The sequence below is a fragment of the Carex rostrata genome, chromosome 2, assembly GCF_964058835.1.
Source record: "Carex rostrata chromosome 2, lpCarRost1.2, whole genome shotgun sequence".
Classification (NCBI taxonomy): Eukaryota; Viridiplantae; Streptophyta; class Magnoliopsida; order Poales; family Cyperaceae; genus Carex; species Carex rostrata.
Window position 1 is genome coordinate 16,877,800 of NC_135919.1, and position 25,758 is coordinate 16,903,557.

The 25,758-nt window shown below is 39.3% G+C and overlaps 1 protein-coding gene across 2 annotated transcripts; it reads right to left on the bottom strand.

Annotated features, from left to right (window-relative positions):
* Positions 1 to 65: 65 nt before the first annotated feature.
* Positions 66 to 17,661, bottom strand: LOC144546144 (Zinc finger, C3HC4 type (RING finger) family protein). 2 transcript variants are annotated; one of them, XM_078294674.1, is made up of 13 exons: positions 17,195 to 17,661; positions 15,886 to 16,609; positions 9,537 to 15,490; positions 7,801 to 9,245; positions 7,435 to 7,704; positions 6,901 to 7,121; positions 6,262 to 6,533; positions 3,176 to 6,023; positions 2,592 to 2,724; positions 1,978 to 2,495; positions 968 to 1,891; positions 690 to 866; positions 66 to 454 (listed from the first exon to the last, which is right to left on the bottom strand). In XM_078294674.1, the coding sequence occupies exons 1-13, from the start codon at positions 17,539 to 17,541 to the stop codon at positions 257 to 259; spliced, it is 14,031 nt and encodes a 4,676-aa protein (XP_078150800.1). In that variant the 5' UTR covers positions 17,542 to 17,661; the 3' UTR covers positions 66 to 256. The 2 variants fall into 2 exon arrangements, with proteins under 2 accessions (XP_078150800.1, XP_078150806.1); XM_078294680.1 differs by lacking the exons at positions 15,886 to 16,609; positions 17,195 to 17,661 and having other exon boundaries at positions 9,537 to 13,645; positions 13,987 to 14,118.
* Between the last annotated feature and the right edge of the window lie 8,097 nt (positions 17,662 to 25,758).

The window sequence follows — 25,758 nt, forward strand, 5'->3', positions numbered from 1 at the left end:
AGACGACACAGCAAGCCATCAACTATAAACATTAGAAACGTAGCAGTTTACAGTATGTACCTTTCCTTCTATTTACAGGGAAAGAATGCAGAACAGTTTCATCTTCTTTTTTAAGAGAATTAGAAAAAACAACGCAAGGAAACTAAAACATTTACATGATGACTATCCCTAAGCTTTTTCCCAAAAGAAAAAAAAAATGTAGCTTTGAACTTTCCCAGTCGTTTTACATGATAGCTTTTCTTTATTGTTTTGTGATTCAAGGTCTAAAAATTTTCATTTTTCTGGCCACGGGGGCCCTGCAGAAGGCGCACCGCTGCACAGAAGCAGAGCATTGGCTGCACAAGACATGTCCACAGGGAACCATTGCAGTGTCAACCTCTGAGCTCAGACAGATACGGCATGACCAAGCTGTCTTAGCCACCTCTGCCTCTTTAGCTGCTGCAATGGCTTTCTCCTGTAAAGGGATATTGCAATTTACATACATTGTTAGACGGTGAAGTAAATATAGGAAGAATGCATTTAAGAACTGTACAAAACTGCAAGCAAAATGAAAGTAGTTAAATCTGTTCCTCATCAAGGGCAAAAAAAATGCATTTAACAAGAAAAATGTAATTGGCTAAACACAGTAAAAAAGAAAAAGGAGAACATAGTGTGTGTGTGTGGGGTTGGTGGGGGTGGGGTTAATTGACCTGTTCAACCAAAAGGGCTACTTGGGAGTCCTTGAGTTGATCTTGAAGAGATATAGTTGACTGAAGGAGTGTCTGCTTCTCTGCATCAAAGTTTATCCCAACAGCTGAGAGCATGTCATGCACTGCTTGCACAACTTCTGATGCAGATACCTTCCCATAAGGGAGGTCATCGCTAGCCTACAATCACCAAAAAACAAAAAAAATAATTCAAAACCATGTTTCCAATCAACATAATCAGCAGTAACACCATGCTAATAAAATAAATACAGGCAACCAACCTGTTTAACACCTCCATTACTGACACCTGAGGTGGAGGAGCCACCAGAGGTGCTGCTTTCACCACGAATCCTTTCCCTACTACCTGAAGGACTGGGACCCACATGAGAGGCATCAGACATTGATATACTTCTAAAAGAGAATACTTGGGTTGACAAAAGCATCTGCCTGTCACCAGGACCCATCTCCACTGGCAGCCTATAAACTGCCTGGCCAGCCAACGGCCTAACATCTTCTGGAACCTTCCCATACTTCAGCTTCTCACCTTCTCTTTCACTCTTCCACGCCACAAGTTCTCCCTTGTAAAACGGCCTTAGAGGCAGGAACTGCACCTGCAGTGCATCCTGTGGCAGCAATTCACCTCCTAATGAGGCTTCGTACCATCCCTTCTTTCGGGTTGGCACACCTATGTCGGAACCTAGTTTTAATATTTCGAGAGATTGTTTCTCACTGCCATCTGGACATGCGAAGAGGGAACCAATTGGGAGCACCACTGGCATCCCAAGGACGCGACTAACAACAACAGAAATGATATCATATACTGTGAGGAAGCTTGGAGGTTCAGCAACAAAAATTTCAGTCTTGGAATTATTCACAAAGTAAACTGTGCGGTGTCTTCTGTTATTGGGCCATTCAGGGATAGACAAAGTGGGGGCCGCTCGTGTGATGTCTAACTGTCTTGGAAGCAAGAGGAAACGGGTATGGAGATGTTTAACAAATTGGAGCTTGTGGGCCATGTTATCTGTTGATTCTTTGATTTGTGATAGGCTGGGGGCTTCAAAAGAAGGGAAGTGAGCTGTCATGCTGTTTATCAAGGCGTATAACAGCTCATGCACAGATGTATTTAGAAGTTTTTCTTTCATTCGATCAACTGATACCTGCCCAATATGGCTTACAACCTCCACCTGTGACCCATCATCTAACTCCTGAAAAAAAAAAAAGAATCAGAGAACTTTTAACTACTGCTAAACTTGTGATAGTAATCAGAAGGTTATTTTAAGAAAGTAAGTACCTCTACAACTACATCAGATAACCTTTTGATGCCTAGCACTTGGCAAATGTTTTCAGAAAGACTGGGATGGACAAATCTCATCCTGGATACATCAATGCTAGTCAGAAGGCGGGACCCATAAGCATCAACATACACACATGATCCTGCTGAAACAAGCCGGCATCCATCATCTGGTACAACTGTATCAAAACCACTATCTAAATCTTCTGATGATGCTTTTTCAGTAGAACAAACATAACTCAAAATCTCCAATACCGCTCGAAGTTCATTTGGATTGAGGCGCTGATAACCACATGATTTTTGAGCTGTAAAGAGGAGTTCTCTAGCATAGGATTTCGTGAGGCTCTCTTGCATATCAAGATCTCTTAGGATAGTTACAAAGGGAAGAAAGGGGCTTGGTAACTCAAATGCAAAAGGGGACATGTTGATTGTCAATCGGGCGAAGAGGGATTTAGCTTGGACAAGGCGGGTCCCATTTGCCACTGGGATGAATGGCAGTCTCTTCAGCTCGGCTTTATCTGTTGGAAAGAGGGAACCAGAAACAGGTTCATACAATAGTATGTATGTTGGAATGAGAAAAATTGTGTAAAGCACAAGTATATGACTCTACTTACCAGAAGAGGATAGTGTTCCCCAAATCTTATCCAAATACTGCAGGACCTCTGTGAATGCTCCTTCAACAGACATCACACCTGACGATCTGGGCCAATGTGCGAGAGTGTCTTCACCATTATCTCTTCCAACCATCTAAATTCACAATAACAACAAACAGTAGCTATAAAAAGGCTTTTAAAGTACACTCTTTTTTGTTTCACATGTTATTATATATAAAACATCAAACAGTTTCAGATTCAGGAGGGCTTGGCAAAAAATATAGCACCATATTTTTCATGCATATGTATAAACCATAATTAAAAAGCCTATGAGCCTTATACTTTAAGATGTCTTTAAACAAAAGTTTGAAAAAAAAACTTTCAAGCATATGTATATTTACTCTTTTATCCAAGTAATAATCGCATCTTCGGCGTTGACTTGAGACTAGAAATCATAACAAATTAAAGTTGACTAGTATGCACATGGTAAGCAACATTAAGGCCCCACAATGTTTCGAGTCTCATGGATCAATACCACTAACAAAAAGACTGCAATCTAAAATCACTATTATCACATAAATAATTATTTAGGTAAAGAGAGGTACCTGTAGGTGCTCAAGCACTGTAGAGAAAGCAGGAGGACTCCTTAGCCTAAAAGCTCCCCTAGAATACTCAGGCGGTACAACAGATTGTTTTGTCAGAATAGGAGCAGAGCTCCAGGCCAGAGGCCAGTCCTCCAACAGTATCGCTTCTTTATATGAAGAAAGTACCCGCTTGCCACCAGTCTTGCCACCAATACTAGGAAATCCCTTTTCAGCAGGAACAAATGCAATTTGGCCTATCTTCTCACAGAATGCTTTGTCATAAAGCCAGTTCTCAAATATTGCACTGACAACAGACTCAGCCATGGACCAAATTTCAAGTGGTATTTCATTGCTCGGACTTGATGGACCCACCTCAAATTCATCAGTGAGTGGCACATTATCTTGAAAGTTCTTTCCCATTGTCTCGATTTTCTTTGCACATTCTAATAGTATGTTGGCTTCAGTAGATGTTCTCAAGCCAGTTCTCTTGAGTATTCTGACCCAACCATCAGTCACGAATCTCTCACCAGGGAACCGGTCCCGCTCTTCAGCAAAAACCAAAGTAAGTACTGAGTCAAGTGGGTCAAGCAAATCTTTGGGCTTATATAGCCCTGTGGAGTTCTGATTTGCGTTTTTGACAAACTTTGTTTCCTTTAATGTACTAATAACATCTGGATTTGTCTCGAGATTTCTCCAATTTGAGATGAGGTATAGCAATATATCTTCCTTTTCTTCTGGGGTTTTGTTCTCAAATTCAGGGAGCGCAAACTTTACTAGCACCTGTTGGTCGGTCAACTGGTAAACCCCCAAAGCATTCAGAAAAGAATTTGCTGCCCCAGTTGAGCTCGCGAGGCAGCGTACATCATTAGGATGGAAAAATGCAGTCGGGGAAATAATCCAATGGTCTGAACCAACCAAATTTTTGTAGGACCCAACCACAGTTTTATAAATTGGGAGCTCTCGCAAAACATCTCTCTCTTCCCTCTGATATACATTGTCGCTAGAGTGTGATGAATCAAAATCCCATGTGAAAAGGGAGAATAGCATGTCACAATCATCATTAGACAATTGAACTGGTGTAGGGAGATACCCGGCAGATTTGCTGGCTACTAGCTTTGACACGACTGCATGGCTGAGTGACTGACCATGTGAAGAGGTCGGTTTGCAGAGCTCATAGCATTCAGGGAATGAGATATCATAAAAAGGTATATTCAACTTATTAAGCAGAGGGAACAACCAAGGATGTTCAGAACTTATCAAGTCAAATGCGGCACGTAGCTCATCAACCCCCGTATTACTCTGGTCCACAATCAGAGGCCAGAAAACAATTTGAGACATCTTAACACGGCACAATACAGGTCGATTGAGATAAGCTGGAATTAAAGGCCAATCAGACAAGAGTGCAATGTCCCCACCTAAGGCTGTATAAACCTTCCAGAAATCTCTGACCCAATTGGCAGAAGGCCCACAAGATGATGATTCAGCCAAGTTACCCCACACAATCCAAGGCGAATTTGTCTCCTGCACAATTTTGATCCAACGACCATCAAAGAGAGACCTCAAGTTGGCGGAAACCAGCTGTGGGCTGAATGGCTTTAAATTTAATGGCCCATGTATGTCCTGGTTAGCAAGCAAAGCAGCCACCACGGCTTTTTTGAGGCATTGGTGATGTATGAAATTATCAGCCAAGGTGGGCATGATCTGTTGTTGCTCCTCTGTCCCTATCCACAGTTCAGCTGCACCCAGCCTTGTCAGAGACTGCATTCCAGTCGGAAATGGGACGCCTTTTAGATCCAGTACCAGAGGTGACATCTGGCTGATGTCACCACCAGTTCTGTTATATGGGACCCCAGCCCTGCTAATATCCTCCACCACACCACGGCCAAAGTCAAACAGAGCCTTCCCAAAAAAAGACACTATCTCAATTGCATCACCCCCAGAAGCGGCACTGGTACTGGTTGAGGTACTGCTACCAGTGCTGGTACTGGCATCCTTTCTTGTGGAAATAATTGTATTTCCATCGGGACGAGGGACATCTGGTGGCTGGTATGGGTGGAGATCTGATAAACAGTACTCCAAAACATCAATAAACGTGTCTATCGACCGAAGCAGCACAGAAGAAGAAGCCTTCAGTTGATCTCGCACCATTCTAGGTCTGATCTCTCTTACTCGAACTCCTACAGCTTCAATCTCCTTCATCAGCTCTGATGGTACAGAGAAGACAGGGTAGTGCTCCTTGATAAAACTACAGACACTGACAGAAGGTAGATTATCAGTGTCTTCATCTCCCATCCCAGGTTGAGACAGGAACATGCCTTCCTCTACTCTGACAAGGTTTCCGCCATATAGCTGCCACACTGGTAGATCAGCCAGACGTTTGTAGAAAGGCCTTATCACTTGTTCCACAAGTGACTGCCACTCAGTTGTGTCACTCACTTTTGTTGAGGCACCTTCATTATTCGATGCATGTTGCATTGATCTTGGCCAAAACAAGTAAATCTTATCACCGTATAGATGCAAAACAGCGCTCACTGATCGGGCACGATCAAGCGACGATGACAAAGGGTCATTACGTATCTTTTGGAATTCGAGCATCATCTCTGCATATGAATCGAGCACACCTAGCATTAGCTCTTTGTTCCACAGCTCAATAGCATCAAGCAAGTTGGTGGATTCACAGAAGATGTAGCGGCCTGCCTGATGGCCCACTAGGAAGTGGCCCAAAACTGTCACTGGCATGGCCATCGACCCAGATAGAGGAAGAGGAGATAATATGTAGCTAGATGGGGGCACAGTTACCGGTTTACCATCACGAGATAAGTGAGCCGCCACCCCAGCAACAGGTGTTAAATCGTAAGCAAGATACCTCCTGAGAAAAAAAGTTTTGGTTTTTAAGTAAATAAATAACTTGGCAGGTCTGGTTTTTCAGTCAATCCAGTGAACAATTGAACCCAGATTATTACAGTGGACCGTTCCAAAAACATTAAACATAATTGTACTCATTAAAAAGAAGCTGAAATTCAGAGGTATACGCATGATATTTACAATTCATAAGACGTGTGAAATTTAGATTACCTTTATGTCCAGAAGAAAAAGAAAAGGCATACCTGTCTAGTGCCATATTCCGGGTCTGACCAGATCCCAAAGAAAGCGCAACAAACCATTTATCCACATAACTAGCCCCACTTTCGATCACATGAACATCAATTGCATGCATTTTTGTAGCTGCATTTGAACTATTAAAAAGCCTCTTTATTTGGAACTTTCTCCATTTCTTTTCAGAAAATGGGTTTCTCAAAAGAGCAGCTGAGGGGTTAACAAGCACTGAATAATCCAAGGTCGGTTGTGCATTACCATCCTCCCATGTAGACAACGAGACCTGAAAGCAGAAGCATGCTGAGAAAACGAAAGCAGGTAAAGAAATCAAGCAACTAAGAACAAGTAGGACGGTCAAGATTTTCCTTTGGTTAACACTTGGCAATAAACTTCCAACACACAAGAACCTTCAAAAGAAAGGATGGCCACATGGGAACCAATGTGTGTGCTTTGAAACTAATACACTTGAAACAACCCATCAACTGTTCATCTTGGGACCCCTGTCAAGATGAACATGGCTTGCTCTACGACCTGACATAACACACACTACTTGACAACACCATAAATATATTTTCACTTCTTTAATGAAATTATAGCAGACGATTTGCCCGCTACAAAAAAGATGAGGCATTGCACTGAATAAAGGTCACCTGAAAAACCGATTTGAGAAGTAAAAGTGTAGAAGAAGAATGTTTCATGAATCGATCAAATATCTGCCTGACTCTCTTGCAATCGTCCTTTTCAGATTCCTTCAAACATTTGGTTGATAAAGGCATACGAATAACAGTAGAGTTGGATGAATCCAGTGAAGTCTCTTGTGTAACATGCATAGGATGGAACTGATCACGGAAACGTTCAGCCAAATCCGATCCTACAAATGATGGCAAACAAACAAAATTTACAGATAAAAATCATTGCAAATGCTTATTTAAGTTATTATTAAAAGAGTAAACCATGGATCACAGCAATGTGATGAATTTGCTTTTACTAGACTAGCTAGGACAGGTCTGAGTTTCAATTTTACTTTTTGCTTCTACTATTGTTAAATACAACCTATGCCCACTTTCATTGAGAGGGAAGGGAACAAACCAAATGCCAGTACAGTAAATATGGCAAAAGCTCCTTGAAAGAAAACAAACTACCAAACCACAGAAATATATAGCAACTGAAAATATTAATAGCACCTTTCAAAGAGAACATTTTAGCTGAACCACCAGCATCAGATGACACACCACTACTACTTGTCAGGCCCAACGGATCGAAAACATAGAAATAACTGTCAGAGAGTACAGTCAACAGATCGCAAACAAAGTAGCCGCTAACAAGACCTAATCCATATCTGAGTGTGCTTCCTCTCACTTTCCAGGGGGGAGGGAGGTGGAGCCCACACACCTCTTCCTGGCTCAGCACGGCTCCTTCCAGCACCACTGTGAGAGAAGTACCTTGGAAGTCACCTGACCAAAATCCAACCATGCATTGGCCATAAGTTCAAATCAAGTCAACAAGCCAAAAAACTTGAAAAAGTAAATTAAAAGCAAATAAAAAGGTACCTAGACTATGTTGTAGAAGAGATTGCCTTGGGTGTTCTCGTTTATCATAGATGAGGTGTACTTTCTTAGCACCACAGTAATCTGCAAGCTCTATAATGTCAAAAAGAAGGAAGTCGCTCTCCCCATACAAAGCCAATAGCTCGCATACTCTAGTATATTCCATGCACTTCAGATCGGTCATCAGTTCTTCCTCAACCAAAGCCATGCCCCGAAGAGACTGCACGCCGAGCCTCTTCGCCAGGTCATCACCAATGCTCTGGTGCACAAACCGCTTTGTTGTGGCCCCATTGTTCATCCATGGTGCATCGTTGTACACAAGGGTTCTAGAAGGTACCAGAACTCCATTCAAATCAGGGATCAGAAGTAAGTTGAGTAATGCATCATGCGGCTGTCCCTCAGCATAACTCTCATCAAAAGCCTCTAACACACGGTGTACAAAACCTAATTGTATTTCAGACAATGGTTCATCTTTTGTATCTCCATACAGCTTTTGTAGCACATCGATATAATCCCGGGCTACAAAGGTTAGCCTCACGCCAAGCTCAGAAAGCAATTGCCTGTATTCAGACAACTCCGATGGGACAACATAGAGGTAAGGTGGGTAGTTGACTGGTGAGTCAAATGCAAGTGTCTTTGGGGAGACGAAGTGATCTCCTATAAAAACACATGGTACCCCTTCAAGTTCTTCTTTTATGGTTTTCAGGCCATCACTGGTGTTTGAGAATTCTTGCAAATTCGAGTATATTATAGGGACCTCCTTTTGGAGGACATCATCTACTGAAAATTCTCCTTCATGCCGTGCTTTAAGAGAATAATAACACTTAGAGAGCTCAATTAATTGTGCACAGAGGACCTTCACATCTGGTTTATCCAACCAGCCGAGCTTTCTGTGTAGGTACAATGACCTGCACTCACCGTCAAGAATACGCATGTGAGATGAGGTGAGCCAAACTTGGGACTTGGGCCTTGTCATGACAGGTGGCGCTATTTTATCCTGGGGTTCTAACCAAGGAATGCCTTCAATCAGTGGGGAAACACACACTGGACACCAGCCGATAGCTTTTATTTCTGACCAGAACTCATCTTCTGACATGTCATGTTCGAAATCGGATAGAGAATATAACACATCACGAAATTCAACCTCATTGGCCCCACCGTCATTAGTGTCATCAACATTGTAGCTGCTCTGGTTTGAGAGCTGAAGACAAAGAGCATCCAAATAAAGAAGCAATCTTCGGCCATACAAGACGGCATCTGGGTTGCCAGAATCATGCATTATCGAAGCTGACCTAGCGCTATCAAGTAAGGTGGTATACCCAAAATTCCTTTTGAGACCAAAAGATGCGAGTATATCGAGGATTTTTGCATCTGTGAATTCCTTGGAAGGAAAGTAGGCTTCTTTGTGCAGTAAATTTTGTATCTCAGGCACGCGAGGATCGTAGAGCCTACAGAGAGAAAACTTAGCTTTATTTAAAAGTATAATTCATCACAAAAAGGTTGCTATTAGATGAAACAATATTGACAAAAATCTTTTGAAAGAATTTAAGGTTCTACCATGTTGAACTGACAATTCTCTGGTACAGCTACTTTAGAGAAAGTATTGTCAGATAACATTAGAAATAAAAAAAGATCCTCTGATTTCCTTTCTTCATTCTACATGCAGTAGTTCATAGTTCATAGCAATTCAGAGAAAACACAGTTTGTACCGGAAAAAATAAAAGAATATAGGAACATACCGAGAAGGATGAGCCCAAGCTCCACCAGCGGTGGAAACAAAAGCAATCTCAGACATAGCGGCCTTTAATGAATCATCTTCTTCCATCAAAATTTTAACATCAGCAAAAATTGCTGAAAGAACTTCTGGCCGTGCAACAAACTCCGAAATTCTACTCATCACATGATCTCTATAAAACTCAGTTTTATCAGGTTCTCTTATATCAAGGAAGGTTCTCAATATGCTACTCTCCTTCTCTGACTCAGTCCGAATAAAATTTTCATTTAAGATCTCATCAGGCACGCCTTCAGGTTTAAGCCACATCCTTGGGCTAATCAAGCTAACAAGCTCCCTGCTCTTGTATGATTCAAAGATGGGTAAGCACTTGATAACATTGACTTCCAACTGGCTGATTTGATTCCTAGAAAACCACTTAGACTGGAAAATGAAACTTCTGAGCTCATGTAGCTCTGCCACAGATGCATTAGCAAACAGCCCTTTTATCTCCAGTGAACTAGGTGCCACTGATTTTACCGCATTTAAAACACCTGAGGCAGTTGGTTCTTGGATGAAGTATTTCAACTGAGGGTGGTCTATTTGCAAATCGGCCTTCAGGAAGCAGCACCCGATCTTTTGCAATAGCGAGTGCATATTCTCACTCCAACCTTCATCTCTGACCACATTGGAATTTTCCATCAGTTGCATGAGGCTTTCATCATCTACGGGCAATATAGGCCAATCCGATAGTACTGAAAGATCGACATTGGATAGTTTCAAGTAATTCCAAAGTGATCTCATCCAATCACCACTTGGATGACCATGCTGGCCAGGAGACCAAGATACTTTACCGGCACGCTGCCATTCTGGTGGCAAGATCCTAGGAAATAGTTCAACAAGTGAATAGCATGTGAACAAGCATACGTTCGACTCCCCTGTCTTGGCTATCTCTTGTAGCTTCTCTAAAATGCCTTCTGGTATAGAGCGGTCTATGAGCAGATGCGGCACAGAGCCAATTACAAGATCACCTTCTACCTGTGTGGTGAAAAAGACTCTTTCACCTTCGCCTCTCTTGTCAAACATGGTGAAAGACCCATTTGCTAAGGGAACCAAAGGCAGACCTTGCAGCTTATCAAGTAAGACCAGCACCCCCATGTCACTGAGGCAGTATTCTAATGCAAGAACAGCTGCCTCCTTGTCTAGAAATCCACGTTTGCGCCGGATCAAGAGGTTCCTTAACAAATTGGGGTTCAATAAATGCAAAGATGGACAAGCGTCAATAAATTTCTCCACAACAGATTTTGGCAGAGACACGAGAGGAAGGCCAGCTTCAGTCAATGCTTCATTTAGCTCAGTTGCCTTTGAGAACCAGAAATCAGGGAAGATTGATTGTCTTGTAGGGATCCACTGCCCTCCTCGAGCTTTGGTGTATAGAACTTGAAGGCCAAGATCAGCAATGCTGCTATAGAGCCTCCTGGTCATCGATAACCAAGGCTCTATCTGAACTGTAGTAGGCCAGAATGAAACAAACAGATCAGTGGGTCCGACCTCCTGAGCAATGGCAGAAAGGAGGCGCCCATATGCTAAAGATGCCACATCCTCGAGCAGTGCCATGTTCCACTCAGACCGCATTTTTCCTCCCCCGGCCATGTCATTTCCCATCCATATATCCCTTCGATTAGATGATAATTCAAAATATGCATTTACGTGCACTGGTAGGCTGGTAATGACCGGTAAAGGTAAAAAGCAAAAGGCCCGTCCCTCAAACCTCTTTCTCTCCTGGGACAAAGCCTCACTAGCTTCTTGGTACTTCACAATCGCCTCATCACTGATTCCTTCTCCACTCAACACTTGCACATCATTTATTTTCACTGATTGCAAATAAGCCGCAAGGGATGCCCAAGGGATAAAATTGAAATTACGTGAATTGTTACTAGATGCCATTGATAAACGCTTTGCATTCCCTCCGCCTATGCACTCACTGATTACCCAAGAATGCAGGAAGCAAGAAGCAGGACTTTGCTCAGCTATGGTAGTTTTCTGACAGCTCCATGGTAGGTCGTTATCTGATGTCTTACTCAGCTTGTTCATGAACTGATCCCTGTTCATTGCCCCTTGTCGGCTTCCCTTGACAAAATTAAGCATGGGATCCTTTTTGATAGAACCAGATTGGTGCCTCGACACTTGGTGTATGAGCCGCATCGGTTCATTGGGTCCATCCTTCACATACAAGGTAATCTTTTTGACATGTCGGAGAAAGAGCAGAGCTTCAGGCACAGCTTGGGAAAAGGAAGAGAAAAGTGAGGCCACATCATCAGGTGTGTACTTTTCCTTCTTGATCTGGCTTCGATAAGCAGCAGTTTCATTTCTGAGAGGAAACCGAAATAACGTGCCAGGAAAGGACTGTTGCAAGTTGCAACCGAAGTGCAAGAAGGGCGCAAACTGGTCTGGAAACTGCTCAAAGATCCTTCTTCCAACGAATTTTATTCTCAGACCGGGATGAGAGGGAGATATGCCAGGCAAATAGAAGGCATGTGGATCAAAAATCACAATATTCTCACCGGAGACAAAGCCTGGTATATCGGTGAAGTGATACACACAGTTAAACCCAAGGCCAAACCGTCCAATGGAAAAAGGCTTATCGAGCTTACTGTCCTGGCCAATGCGTGAGATGGCATAAAGATCCTGGGGGCTGAAAACTGAGTCGTTAAAGCAGTAAAGAGCAGGTCCCTGCCATTCAGCCATTTCTGGTGAGAGTATAGACGAGGTGCCGTATTGGGTCTTGTCCAACAAAAACACTACTTCAGATGCACAAGCATCCTCTGCATTCTGTACCATTTCGAAAAGGATACCGGGCCCATCAGCATACATATCAACTATGTGCTTGAGCCGGGTTGTAAGGGCCTCATGCTGTCCAAAGGCCTCAGCAACCCCAGATAATGTCAGGTTCAAAGAATCGGAACTTTCAGCTAGTAACAAACGGCGAAGAGACCGCACACCAAGCTTCTCTGCAACATCATTTGATATATTTCCATGGACAAAATTGTGAACATATTGTTTAGCCCCAAGAGTAGTACCAGATGCATCACCTGAATCGAGAAGCCATGGCGCATCATTGAAAACAAGGTCGGTTGATGGGCACATTCGTGAGGTGGAATCAGGCAAGAAGATTTGGACCCTCAGGTCCTGAAACTGGAATCCAGCCAGATGTTGCACAATCAGCCCAGCCATTCTTAACTCTTGCGCATCAAGGGAGGCTGAACCCCTTTTCGTGGCAATTCGGGACAGGATGTTAGCATAATCTGTTGCACCGAGATATTCCTTTATGCCGAGTTCCAAGAACAGATTTTTGAAAACTGCTAGATCGACCGGGATAACACGTATGAAAGGAGTCAGGTGGAGCTGGCCACTTAGAACAACCTCATCCACCTTTGCAAAGCCGTCTCCAACCCAAATCCATCTGGAACCTTCCAACACAGCTTTTACTATCTCCATCTCATCCGATCCAACCAAACTGCTGAGTAAAGAATAGATCTTTGGCATCGCAAGTGCTAGCTCTTGTCGGAGCCCCGAATCAGTGACAATCTCATTGTTCTTTCCCAGTTCAAGCAACTGTGCTGCAATTAAATTGCCACTAGGAGGAATTGACCACCCAAGAATTTGTGACAAAGTTGAGGAAGTGCACTCACCATCAAGTATGCGAGAACTGGCTGACACAATCCACATGTCAGATTGTAACCTAACCAGCTTAGGTGGCGCAACCATTGTTGAAACCAAGGGCCATGGAAGGGCTGGATGTGGTGCATTAACCAAAACAGGACACCAGCATATCATTTTCATTTCTCCCCAAAACCTCTCGAGCTCAGATTCAGGAGTCAACTCACGTGGCCGCAGTACTGTGGTGACTCTAGCAAACATCTTGTTCACTGGGTTGTAGGGATCACTCAGTTTGGCGGGGACCCACTTGGTGGCATGAAGCTCTAGATAGGAAAGAAGTGCCTGGGCCCTTGAATGAGCCCTTGATTGGTCTTTATGCATCATTGACTCCACCTGCCAAGCACTCTGGATTAAGGTATCAGTAGTGACAGATGTCCTGAGGCCTAGCGGTAATAGCATGTCAAGCACACCAGATTCCTGGAATTGTCCAGCAGGAAAGCAATCAGCATCCTCCAAAAGCAAACAAAGCTCCTCGACCCGAGGGTCATAAAGCATTTTAGGGCTTTTTAAACCACCATTCATTGTAGGTACAAATTTAATCACTTTCAGAGACTCCTTTAGTGATGGCTCCTCCATACAGAGCTGGGGCAAGTCTTGTAGTATGGCAAGCATCACTGAGTCTCGTACCATGGGTTCAAGCTCATTTATTCTGTTCAAGACGTTCTTCTGGTAGAACAAAGACTTGAGCATTCGCTCGACCCCATAATACCGTGTTAAAACATCTTGTTCAGTTGAGGAAGTACAGAGAAGGAACTTACCATCGAGCAAATTCTCAGACACACCTAAAGGGGGCAAGTATTTCTTCATACTCAATAAATCAGCATAACCTCCATCAAACACTCTGTAAATCGGTAGTGCCTTGCATTTGTTTATGTCAACCTCAGGTAGAGATGACCCCACATACCATTTAGAATCCAAAAGGAACCGACACAGCTCATCTCTTTCGTCAGGAGAAACAGTGTCGAAAATAGACTCTGCCTGATTCCGGCCAACCGACGAAATGTGCTCAAAAACTGTTCTAATGACCCCAACAGCATCCCCATCATGCACAAAAAGGGATAGCTGCTTATGCTTAACACCATATCTCACATCCAATACCTTGCACCCCATCTTTTCCAGAAGGCCCTTCAAATTACTTGACAAAGCCCCTGCATTGATTAGCTTAATAGATGATATCAAGGGTCTATAAAGGTGGCCAGAGGTAGATGGAAGTAAAGGCCAGTCAGCAAATAGCCCCAAATCATACGAGGCCATCCCAAGATACTGCCACAAAAGCTTAAACCAAGCTGCCGTGGGAAATGCGGGGCCTAGATCAGGATTCCACGATACCTGGTTTTTAAACTCCCATCCAGAAGGGAACAACACAGAAAAGAACTGTATAAAAGCTGGTGCATCAATATACATAATATTCACCTGAGAACCACTGACAATTTCAGATAGCTTGTCAAATAAGTTGCGAGGGATGCTACGGTCAATCAGCCGATCAGAAACAGCATGGAGTAGTTCGTACTCGAGTTCGTTGCAAACAAAATATGGGCCCACCTCCAAGGTGCAGGAAAAGACTCCAAAGTAGCCATTTGCGAGTGGCACCAAAGGAAGACCTGTTAAATCCTTGGTAATATCACCACCATCTATATCATTGAGGCAATACTCTAACAGAACCAGCTTATTAGATTTGTTCAAGTTAGCCGAGCCTGGGCATCCTTTAAGGAAATTACGTACTATTTCAGGAGTAGCTACTGTGAATTGTGAGGATGTGTAGTTTAATGAAAACATAGAAATAATGGGTTTCGGCAGATGCACAACTGGCATCCCCGCTGATACAAGTGCTTCCTCAAGCTCCTCATTTCTAACAAAATCTTCATCATGAATAATTGCTTTAGCTGGAGATACCCAAGTCCCATCTGCTACACGGGAGTATAAGACTGGAGAAGAATAGATAGCTTTGTAGATAGACTTAACTAACAGAGCCCAAGGACCCTCAAACGAACCGGTAGGCCATAGAGAGTAGTAACGTTCAGTCGGTAACTGTTTAGTCTGTAACCCTAGTAGTAGCTCATTAAAAAGGGGAGCTGCTACATCTTCTAACAGTAACCTATTCCAGTCAGATCGAAACTTTCCACCCCGGTCCATGTCACCGCCATACCAGATGTCCCGGCGGTTTGACGAGATCTCAAAGTATCCATTCACCTGAACGGACAGCCCGGTCAGAACAGGCAGAGGAAGAAAACAAAATGCACGGCCTTGTCTGAGATTGTTGTCCTGAATAATCCAAGTTACAAAGCAAATCATTTGTAAGTCACTTAAAAGTTGCTAAATCAAGCTTACATCATGCAGAGAGCATGAAGGTAATAACATGAAATATGACTAGTTCTTAAGAATTTTTATAGCAGCAACTTACTATGTCAATCATGAAGTATGACTGGTTATGTACTAAGTTTGAATCTAGAGGACTATGGTTGGTACAAAGAAACTAGTACAGTCCTGGCTTGAGACTATTGAACAAGTTGCCTAAGAAACCAGACCAAATATAAGCAATGACATACCAATACTGAATAACCAATAATGATCTTTCCTACTTCAAAAAGACACAAGGTATCTTAAAATATTATACTTAGGTAAGTTAAAAATATAGGAAAAAGGAACTTAAACAGTACATCGGGCTCATCAGAGATGCAAGCTGCAACAGATGCCCATGGAAGTAAATGAAGATCATATTCCTTCACGGCACCAGAAGCAAAAGTACCAATCTTACTCGACATAGAAGCTAAACCTTGTGCCACAAAATATTGGGAAACCTGTTTTTCCAATTTCACCCCAGAGAAATTCTCACTGACAAAATCCACTGTGAAACTATCACTCTGCCATTCATGCGACCTGCCTGAAGTAGAGAACCTGATGAGTGCCTTCCTATGCCATGATATGTCTTTATCTGGTGATCTCACAGAACAAGAATATAGTTTTTTGGGGGCATCAGTACCAGCCTCCCACACATACATCTCGACCGAGACAACACTTTTGAGAAAAAGCATAGTAAAGACAGCCTCCTCATAGAGTTGCAAAAGAAGGGTGAGAACATCATTTTCTGAGTATGCTTGTCGTGATAGTCGGCTAACACTTGCTTGCTCTGGATTTCTTAGAGGAAACCGAAATAGAGTGCCTGAGAAACCATTCTTCATGTCGCAGCCAAAGGCTTGGTAAGGTGCAAACTGGTCATGGTAAATTTTAAGAGCTGAGGAGCTGACATAGTCAATGCGTTTACCAGGATTTGCAGCTGAGACATTTGGCAGGTAGGATACTTGGGGATCAAACAAGACTACGTACTTGCCACTTACAAAAGATGGCAGATCAGTCAGGTGATACACCGAGTTAAATCCAACCCTAAATCAGAAAAGAGAAGTACATGAATAAGGTTAATTTATATGTGAATCACCAAATGTATTATAAATAGTAAGCACTTCAATTTCAAAACCACAGAATGATTTGTGTGCCTGGAAACATAATATTTGCCCATACTCATATGACCATCCAACCTCAAAAATTGGCCATTTGAACCTGCAAATTTTATTTTTGATTTGCAGAAAAACACCACCCAAAAACCAGTTTCTTTGCAATATAAATCTTGCTGGTATAGTTGGAGTTACTATTATCCTATCAACTCTGATACATTGTTTATTGCTCTTGTTTGATTGCATCTACAAATGCAGCGATCATATACATGCTAATGCTTGGATGCAAAATAAAACTACTACTACTACTCACACAGATATCCTAAGATGCCCAAGTTTAAAGTATATTAAAAAATACACCAAGAAATGCAGAAAATGACACCAGTCTACAACTACTCAGCTGTAATAGACTTACAGCAATCCTTCCCTTCCTTTAAAAAAGGTAAAACTAGTCTGGTGACTTTCTGACGAATATACAAAAAGGGCTAAGCAATTAAAAAAAAAAAAAAACATTTACCCGAATCGACCAGTTTTCCAAACCTGAGACTGCTTCTTACTATCTCCAATCCTAGAAATGCTGACAAAATCGTCCTCTGTGAATACCGCATTGTTATACGCTAGAAGAGCAGGCCCCTGCCACTGAGCGAGCCGAGGCGAGAGCACCGACTCTGCACCGTGGGCCCGGCGATCCAGACAGAGACAAACCCTGGTGGCTCCCGCATCGTCGGCGTTCTGAATCAGCTCCTTGAGCACTGTAGTTCCTTCAGGGTAGTTAACCAGAACCTCTCGGATCCGGCGGGTCAGGTCGACCCGCTGCCCGAAATCCTCGAGCAAAGCTAGGTCCGGTGAAATGGATGCGTCCATTTGATTTATGGTAAGGTTATCGGAGGGAAGAGGAATTCATAGGAGAGATCTACGCTTTCTTCAGGAAAGCGGTGTCAATAGTGGAGGTCTGATTTTTTTTTCTCCTTCGCTTTTCTTGGTTGCGGGAATACCCTGATGGTAGGAAGAACTAAAGTAGCCGACATTTTTATTTTTACGCCATTTAAAAATTATTTTAATAATAATAACCAAAGTTTAGCAATAATTTTAAAAATAATAATTATACTAATCCTCCACCCCTGTCCTCCTATTTATCCAGCACTCTCTCTCTTTCTTAACTGTCATATCTCCTCATTTATTTGACTAAAAATTTTCATTTATCTCCGCATTAAATTAGAGTCATTTAATACCAATCCCCGCATTAATTATGCTTTCCTCTAATAACAATTCCCGCATTAATTATTCATTTAAAAACAATTTTCGCATTAATTATACTGTTATCTAATAACAATCACCGTTAATAAATGTTTATTTGTTATTTCTGAGAAGTATTTATCCATGTAACATAAAATATTTATCCATATAACATAAAGTATTTATCATTATGTTTGAGAGTATTTATCATTGATGTTTACTGTAAGTTGCAATTATATTTGAGAAGTATTTATCTATGTAACATAAAGTATTTATTTTTATACATGAGAGTATTTATCATTATGTTTAAGAGTATTTATCACTGATGTTTTACTATAAGTGCAATTATGTTTGAGAAATATTTATCTATGTAACATAAAATATTTATCTTTGTAACATAGAGTATTTATCCATGTAACATAAAGTATTTATCATTATGTCTTAGAGTATTTATCATTGATGTTTTTACTGAAAATTACAATTATGTCTGAGAAGTATTTATCTATGTAACATAAAATATTTATCATTATATGTGAGAAGTATTTATCATTGGGTAAGGGGATTGTTTATTTAATAGTCCCCAGTTGTGCGGGGACAATCCAAAAAAAATGAAATTTTGTGCGGGGATAACTGACAAGTATTTATGAGGGGATTGTTTATTTAATGGTCCCCAATTGTGCGGGGACAATTCAAAAAAAAAGGAAATTTTGTGCGGGGACAATTAATGGATTGATTTATTCAGTCAAAATAGAGATCATTGCATAGGGATTAATACTTTGCAAATTCAGGATAAATACTTTTATGCTTCAAGTTAAATACTAACATTTTCTGTGGAGTATTAATGATTGAGCGGTCCCCCCATGACTTTTTTGGTAGTTAGTGTGGGTCTTTTTGCGGGGATAGACCTGCGGGGATTGTTATCATGATTCTTTTAAAAATACCCCAGTCGTGGAAATTTTCCACAGACTAAAATTTTAATTCCAATTTTTTTTTTTTTATAAAACAGAATTTTTTTTTTATTGAAATATTAGAAATGTTGGATATATTTCTTTGAAAATAGATGGAATACAATATAATTTGATTTATTAAAAAGACTGTAACAAATAATCCGGATCAATATTTTTCAGGTCGGATTTTTCGCGGCTGTAAGAAAAATTAATATATTTCTGTATGTGTTATTGGAAAAAAATAAAAATGCTTAGATTCTGAGTTATTGATCCCGGTTCAAAAGTCACTTCTATGTAATCTAAAAAATATTGTGATCCTTCTAGGACATTTAATTTATAAAAAGTTGTATCTATTTTGAGAATTCTTTTTGAATAATAATTATTAAATAACTTAAAGTTTTTATTTTTTTTTCAAAAATAGATACAACTTTCCATAAATTAAATGTCCTAGAAGGATCACAATATTTTCTAGATTACATAGAAGTGACTTTTGAACCGGGATCAATAACTCAGAATCTAAGCATTTTTATTTTTTTCCAATAACACATACATAAATATATTAATTTTTCTTACAGCCGTGAAAAATCTGACCTGAAAAATATTGATTCGGGTTATTTGTTACAGTCTTTCTAATAAATCAAATTATATTGTATTCCATCTATTTCTAAAGAAATATATCCAACATTTCTAATATTTCAATACAAAAAATAAAAAATAAAAACAAATTTCTGTTTTATAAAAAAAAAAAGAATTAAAATTCCAGCCCGTGGAAAATTTCCACGGGTGGGGTATTTTTAAAATCGTTGCTAAACTTTGGTTATTATTATTAAAATAATTTTTTAATGGGGTAAAAATAAAAATGTCGGCTAAAGTAGGAACGAACTAGGAAGACATCGTCTTTTTCTCGATTCCGTGTCCCCTCAGGTACCTGAGACTCAATCCAGTGCCAAATAAACGGTCTAGATTATTCCAATCCGAACCAAACTCAATCCAGTGCGTACAGAAACTATATTGGTATGCTTTGAGATTCGTGTAAAGTTAAAAAAATGGTCCGGATTTACCTACTACACCTCAGGTACCTGGATCTGAATTCTATTTGTCCTCTGTGATTTTTTATTTGGGAAAACTTCCTCCGTGCCATCCCAAAACTTGAAAAATATCAAATTGTCACCTCAAAACTCAAATTTTTTTATTTGCCACCCTAAAATCATCAAATTTACCAAATTGCCACAATATACATCTAATATACATATTTAATTAAAATTATTATGAAAAGTATTGTATAATAAAACATATTTTTGTATTTCCCAATTTTACCCTTCATTTGAAGGGATCAAATTTCTGTCTCCAGTCTCCATTCTCCTTCCCTTCCCATAGGGTTTTGCCTCTCTTTCACCCTTCTCTTCGTCTCCGTCGCTCTCCACCCTGCACACCCCGAAATTAATGGCGGCATCTGTCTCTGCCACGACCATGCCACCACCTCCTTCTCTTTCGCAGTTCTCCTCATAACCCCAACCCTCCTCTCCCATTCTCTCGCTATTGTACAAATGGTGCACGACAATTCCACACTGGGAGATGCCTTACTCAACGTTGATGACTTCCCCCCGGTAAAAAGTCTACTCTTTAATCATTTTTGCATTGATTCAGTGATTGGGTTTTGTGTGAGTGAGAGAGAAATTTGGTAATAGATACTTGAGATCAAATCCCTCCTTATGGGAAGATGCAATTATTACATTGTCTTGATTAATATTCGGATGGATACGACTTATGAAATCTATTATTTATTTAGTTTATTTCGTTAAGTAATTCATTCACACTGGTACTACTTATTTAGAGTGTACCTGTACTGCTTGAAGCAGGTCCATTAGACAAGTTAGTTTTATCAGGAGGTGAAGCATTTGAGACATCCATAAAGTTAATATTACTATCTTCTTGTTCTCTTTCTCGTGTTCTTTCAACTTTGAGGTGAAGCATTCAAGGCACCGTTTTGGAGACGAGATCACATATTGCATCAATGTAATTAAAACCGGAGTAGTTTGGAGGGGTGTAATTGGGCAACACAGCATCCAGATCGATCCTGTTATCAGATTGACAATTATGGAATTCTGGTGTGACCAAAGACAAAACATGCTACCATCGGCAAAATGGTTGTGGGACACTAGATAGTGGGATGTTCAGCCCTGTGGTATGAGTGCAACAGGAGGATCTTCCAACAAGAGAGCATGACAATGGCGATGCTCATTGACCATACCAGTACCGAAATTAATAACTGGTACCACAATCTTTAAAGGAGTTGGAAATAAATAGGGGGCAACACGAGCAATTACCCTTGCCTAGGGCTATTGTAATGAGGAATTGTATTTATGTAATTATTTAGTTCAGTATGATGTATAGACTTTTTTTTATGCAATGAAATTGTCAGTGCTAAAAGCCTCTGAAGTCTGACCTTTGCAAAACCTTTGACATCCATGATGAATTTGTTTCTCTTTTAATGACATAGCATATTTTTTTTCCCTTTTATCATTATACCAAGACGAATTTTTTCAAAAAAATCAAATGCCCTCCTAAAAAAATGGGAGTGGTGTCGTATACATTATCTGAAGTTCATTTCATATAAAAAGCAAAAAAGGTAACTAAAAACAATTACTAAACATCAGAATTTGGGATTTCTAGTTTATTTTCTGTTAATTTTGAATCCTTATTTTCCATTGCAATGCTTGGTGAGAAAGGAGTTATTGTAGCGCCTAAGGCTTCTGGTTCTAAAGAAGAAATCCTCTTGCAGAGTGCATCACAGTAGCTGATTACTTCATTTAACCTTCCTTTCAGCTCCCCTACTTTCACTTGTAACGGATAAACTACAAAATAGTTAAAAACATTTAACCAATTCAAAACAGGCAATGGGAGAGAAAAAAAACTAGCACACAATAACCCGACCTGGCATGACAAACTAATATGATCTACATGCTTGGCATTAATTTCCATTTTGTTGAACTCTGGTATCACAATGTTTGAAGGCACAACTCCACTATCCCAATGTTTATCATTAGAAGATATATAAGATTTTTTAACCAGTAAAATAAACAGAGACAATTAAATGCATACCATACAAATTAACTTTTGCAGTTAGGCAATACGGAACCACAACAATAGCATGACAGTTTAACAGGTTGGGACCCGAGCCATTTTACTATTAGATGGGTGCTCAACCTAACCCAGAACTGATCAACTACCAACACATTATAGACCCCTGCAAAATTCTGAAAATTACCTTCACTCAGGCTCTGGGAAGTGGATCTCATGGCAGAAACAGAATAGGTAAACCTTTGGAAAATTTCTGCGTTAAAGTCCTCTAATTGAATTGTGTATAAGTACTTGTTCTCAGTTCCCACCAGAGCCTGGAGATGAAGATGGTTTCTTTAAGAGGATATCTGTCAAGCTGCTTTTAGATTGAGTGCTTTTAAGTAATGGAGTTGCCTGGAAACAAAAAATTTCATGCTAAATTTGCAGAATTGACGTTGTTGTAATTTGGAGGTGAAGCAACAAGGGGTGCGAGCTTACAATTTTGAGGGTTCGGATTCTTCAGAGGGTTCTGGAAGGGTGAAAGAGAGGCGAAGGCAGAGGCGATGGACTCTTCAGAGGTGGCGGCCCAGGTGGTGCTTCCGCGGCCAGACCTCCAGCCTCCTCCGACGGAAGGGAAAGGGAATGTGCGAAGAGAAGGGTTTGGGGTTAGGCGAAGAGAAGGGTGAAAGAGAGAAAGAGGCGGAATGTTACTGGAGAGAAATTTCATCTGTACTTGAAGGGTAAAATTGGAAAATACAAAAATACTTTTTATTATACAATACTTTTCAGAATAATTTTAATTAAATATGTATATTAAATGTATATTGTGGCAATTTGGTAAATTTGATGATTTTAGAGTGACAAATAAGAAATTTTGAGTTTTGAGATGGCAATTTAGTATTTTTCAAGTTTTGAGGTGGCAAATAATTTTTTTCCCTTTTTATTTTTATTAAATTTTTTATCTATCATTCTTTGTGGCAAAGACAATGTTGACAATTATGTAGTGAGTAATAGAGAGAGAAGGTTGAAAATGTGTGGAGACCACATGCTCCCATTGGGCCGCACCGAACCTTTCCTTCAATCAAAACCAAGGTTCTAAATAACGTTTATCGCGTTATAGCGGGAAGCCTACAAAAAAAACTATAGCGAATAGCATCGCTATAACGAAAGATATGCTACATAGCGTTTTCTTATTTTTATAAAAAATATATCATATATTTGTACTAAATATCAACATTATCTAAGTCTCATAGAACAATAAATAATATCAAATTGATTAAAAAATTATAATATTTATATTGAACTAATACAAAGTCGAAATTGCGACTCAAAATATCCATAGTAATACTAATATCATAAACTATCAATCTTTTTCTATTCAAAATATATTCAGCATCATGACATAATATATCTTTTTTCTATTTAAATTTCAAAATAACCTAGACATCATGGCATAATTAACTATCTTAATATATTCAAAATATTCAAACTACTGTATAGTAAGTATCATTTTGTTACTTCAAGAAATATCTTAATATATTAAATCTAAGCTTTTATTTAAAACCCATATAAATTGAAAATAAAAAATAAAAACTCATGTTACATAGCGCGCTGTAGCTTCCTTATTTTGATTTCGTTTGATGGATCTCTCATTAAATATTTAATAGTTTAATATAAAGCTTAGTACGTCAATTGCAAAAAAAAAATTACAATTAAAATCTAATCTGAGCCTTTATTTAAAGCTCATATAAATTGAAAAAAAAAACAAATGTTGCATAGCGGGCGCTATTTGTGCTACACGCTATGCGCTATAACGGACCGCTATTACCGCTATAGCATCCGTAGCTCAAATAGCGCGTTATTATGCCTAGCTTAATGTTTAGGGTCCAAAAACGCTATAGCGCGCTATTTAGAACACTGGTCAAAACACAACACGAAGGGAATGCTTCCGTGTTTTATCCTTTTTCGTCTTTGGTAATATGTTCTGTATGAGTGCGTATCCTATAAGATATCTCAACTTTTGCATGACCGACGTGTCCGGTTTCTATTCGGGATAGCATGTTGCTTTGAGATTCGTGCAGAACGTATTTGAACGGTTGGGAATTTCCCAAAAAAAAACGCAAAAGTTGAGATATCACAGAGGATGCGATTGGTTCTGTATAGCCTTGCGAACAAAACAGTAACTTAGAAGTAGTTTTGTCCGTAACACAAAAGGTAGCACAGTCGACGGTCCAGCTAGGGGTGTCAATGGGTACGGTACGGGTCGGGTGGAGACATTTTCATACCCATACCCATTAAAATTGACCTTACCCATACCCTACCCATACCCATTAAAAATTGATCTTACCCTACCCTACCCTTACCCGTTAATATTATCGGGTAACGAAACGGTAGCGGGTGAATAACGGATAATACTAGTATAATAATTAGTTTTATTATATTTTACAAATTAAACATCAAAAACTTATTCATTTTAACACATATATAATTGCATTTCTAATAAAAAAATAAAATAAATGTGCAATCAATTCCAACTAAATTATTTTTTTTAAAGAATAAAAATTTAAAAACACGAATATACAATTAAGTGGGTTGAAAATTGAATTGAGTATACATTTAAGTGGGTTGGAAATTGAATTTAATATATATTTGGATTTTATAATTACCCTATAGGGTAACGGGTACGAAATAGTCATTACCCATACCCTTACCCATTTATTTAACGAAAAAAAATCCTTACCCATACCCATACCCAATAAGCTAACGAAAAAAAAACTTTACCCATACCCACCTTATCGAATACGATACGGGTCGGGTAAACGGCTAAAAAGGTACCATTGACACCCCTAGGTCCAGCGATGTAACAGTTGACGGAAAAGTGTTTGCAATTGTAAGCTTACAGAAGCCCCTATAAATAAACTTAATTGAAAAACTCTTTTGCAGGTTAGTACTACTATATTAATTGAAAAACAATGTTTTAAACATGTATATCTCTCTTTACATATATCAATTTGGGATAATTTTTTTGTAAAACATTTTCTTATTTTTTGGAATATATTTTGGATGTATTCACAACATTTTTTAATAGCCATGTATTTTGGTTTTGGGAATCTGTCCAACAAATTCAAAAATAATTGTTCAAATTAAATGAAATGTATTTATGTTGCTTGAACTTTAATATTTGATCATATAATGCGAATAAATTAATATAATTGATATTGATTGCATCTTAATATTAATGATGACACAAAGCAAATAGTCATACATATAAAGACAACACATTTTCGTGTTCATTGTTTGATGACAAAATTTATCCATATAAAGTTTTTTTTAGCAAAATCTGCAAATCTAAAGTTTATAATAAAAATAAAAATAAAAACTGTTATCAAGATTTTCATTCTTTTTGCCTTTAGATCTTAAACTCAAAATAAACGATTTTAGAGAATTCTTTATATTAATGACACACTATCAAAGATAAGTTATTGTATGTGTTTCTTGGTTTTTTTTTTCTTTTTTACAAATTTGAAATTTTCATACAAAAATTTCTACCCACTTTATATTGACTCGATTTAGAAAAAAAAGCAAAAAAGAATATGCTTCCATCATAAACTAATTTTCGTTATTTTTCATACAATTAAATATTTTAAATGTCTTTGATATAGTTAATTTTATTTCATAGATTTTATGGTTATACTTTTATCAATAAATGTATAAGAGACAGCATTCATTAGTGTTTTTTTTTTTTTTTGACAAGAAAATGTGGAAGTCTAGCTTTCAATTTTTATTAATCATGACACAAGTTGTGTCAGTTTTACATTTTTGAAAGAAGAAAGATGTA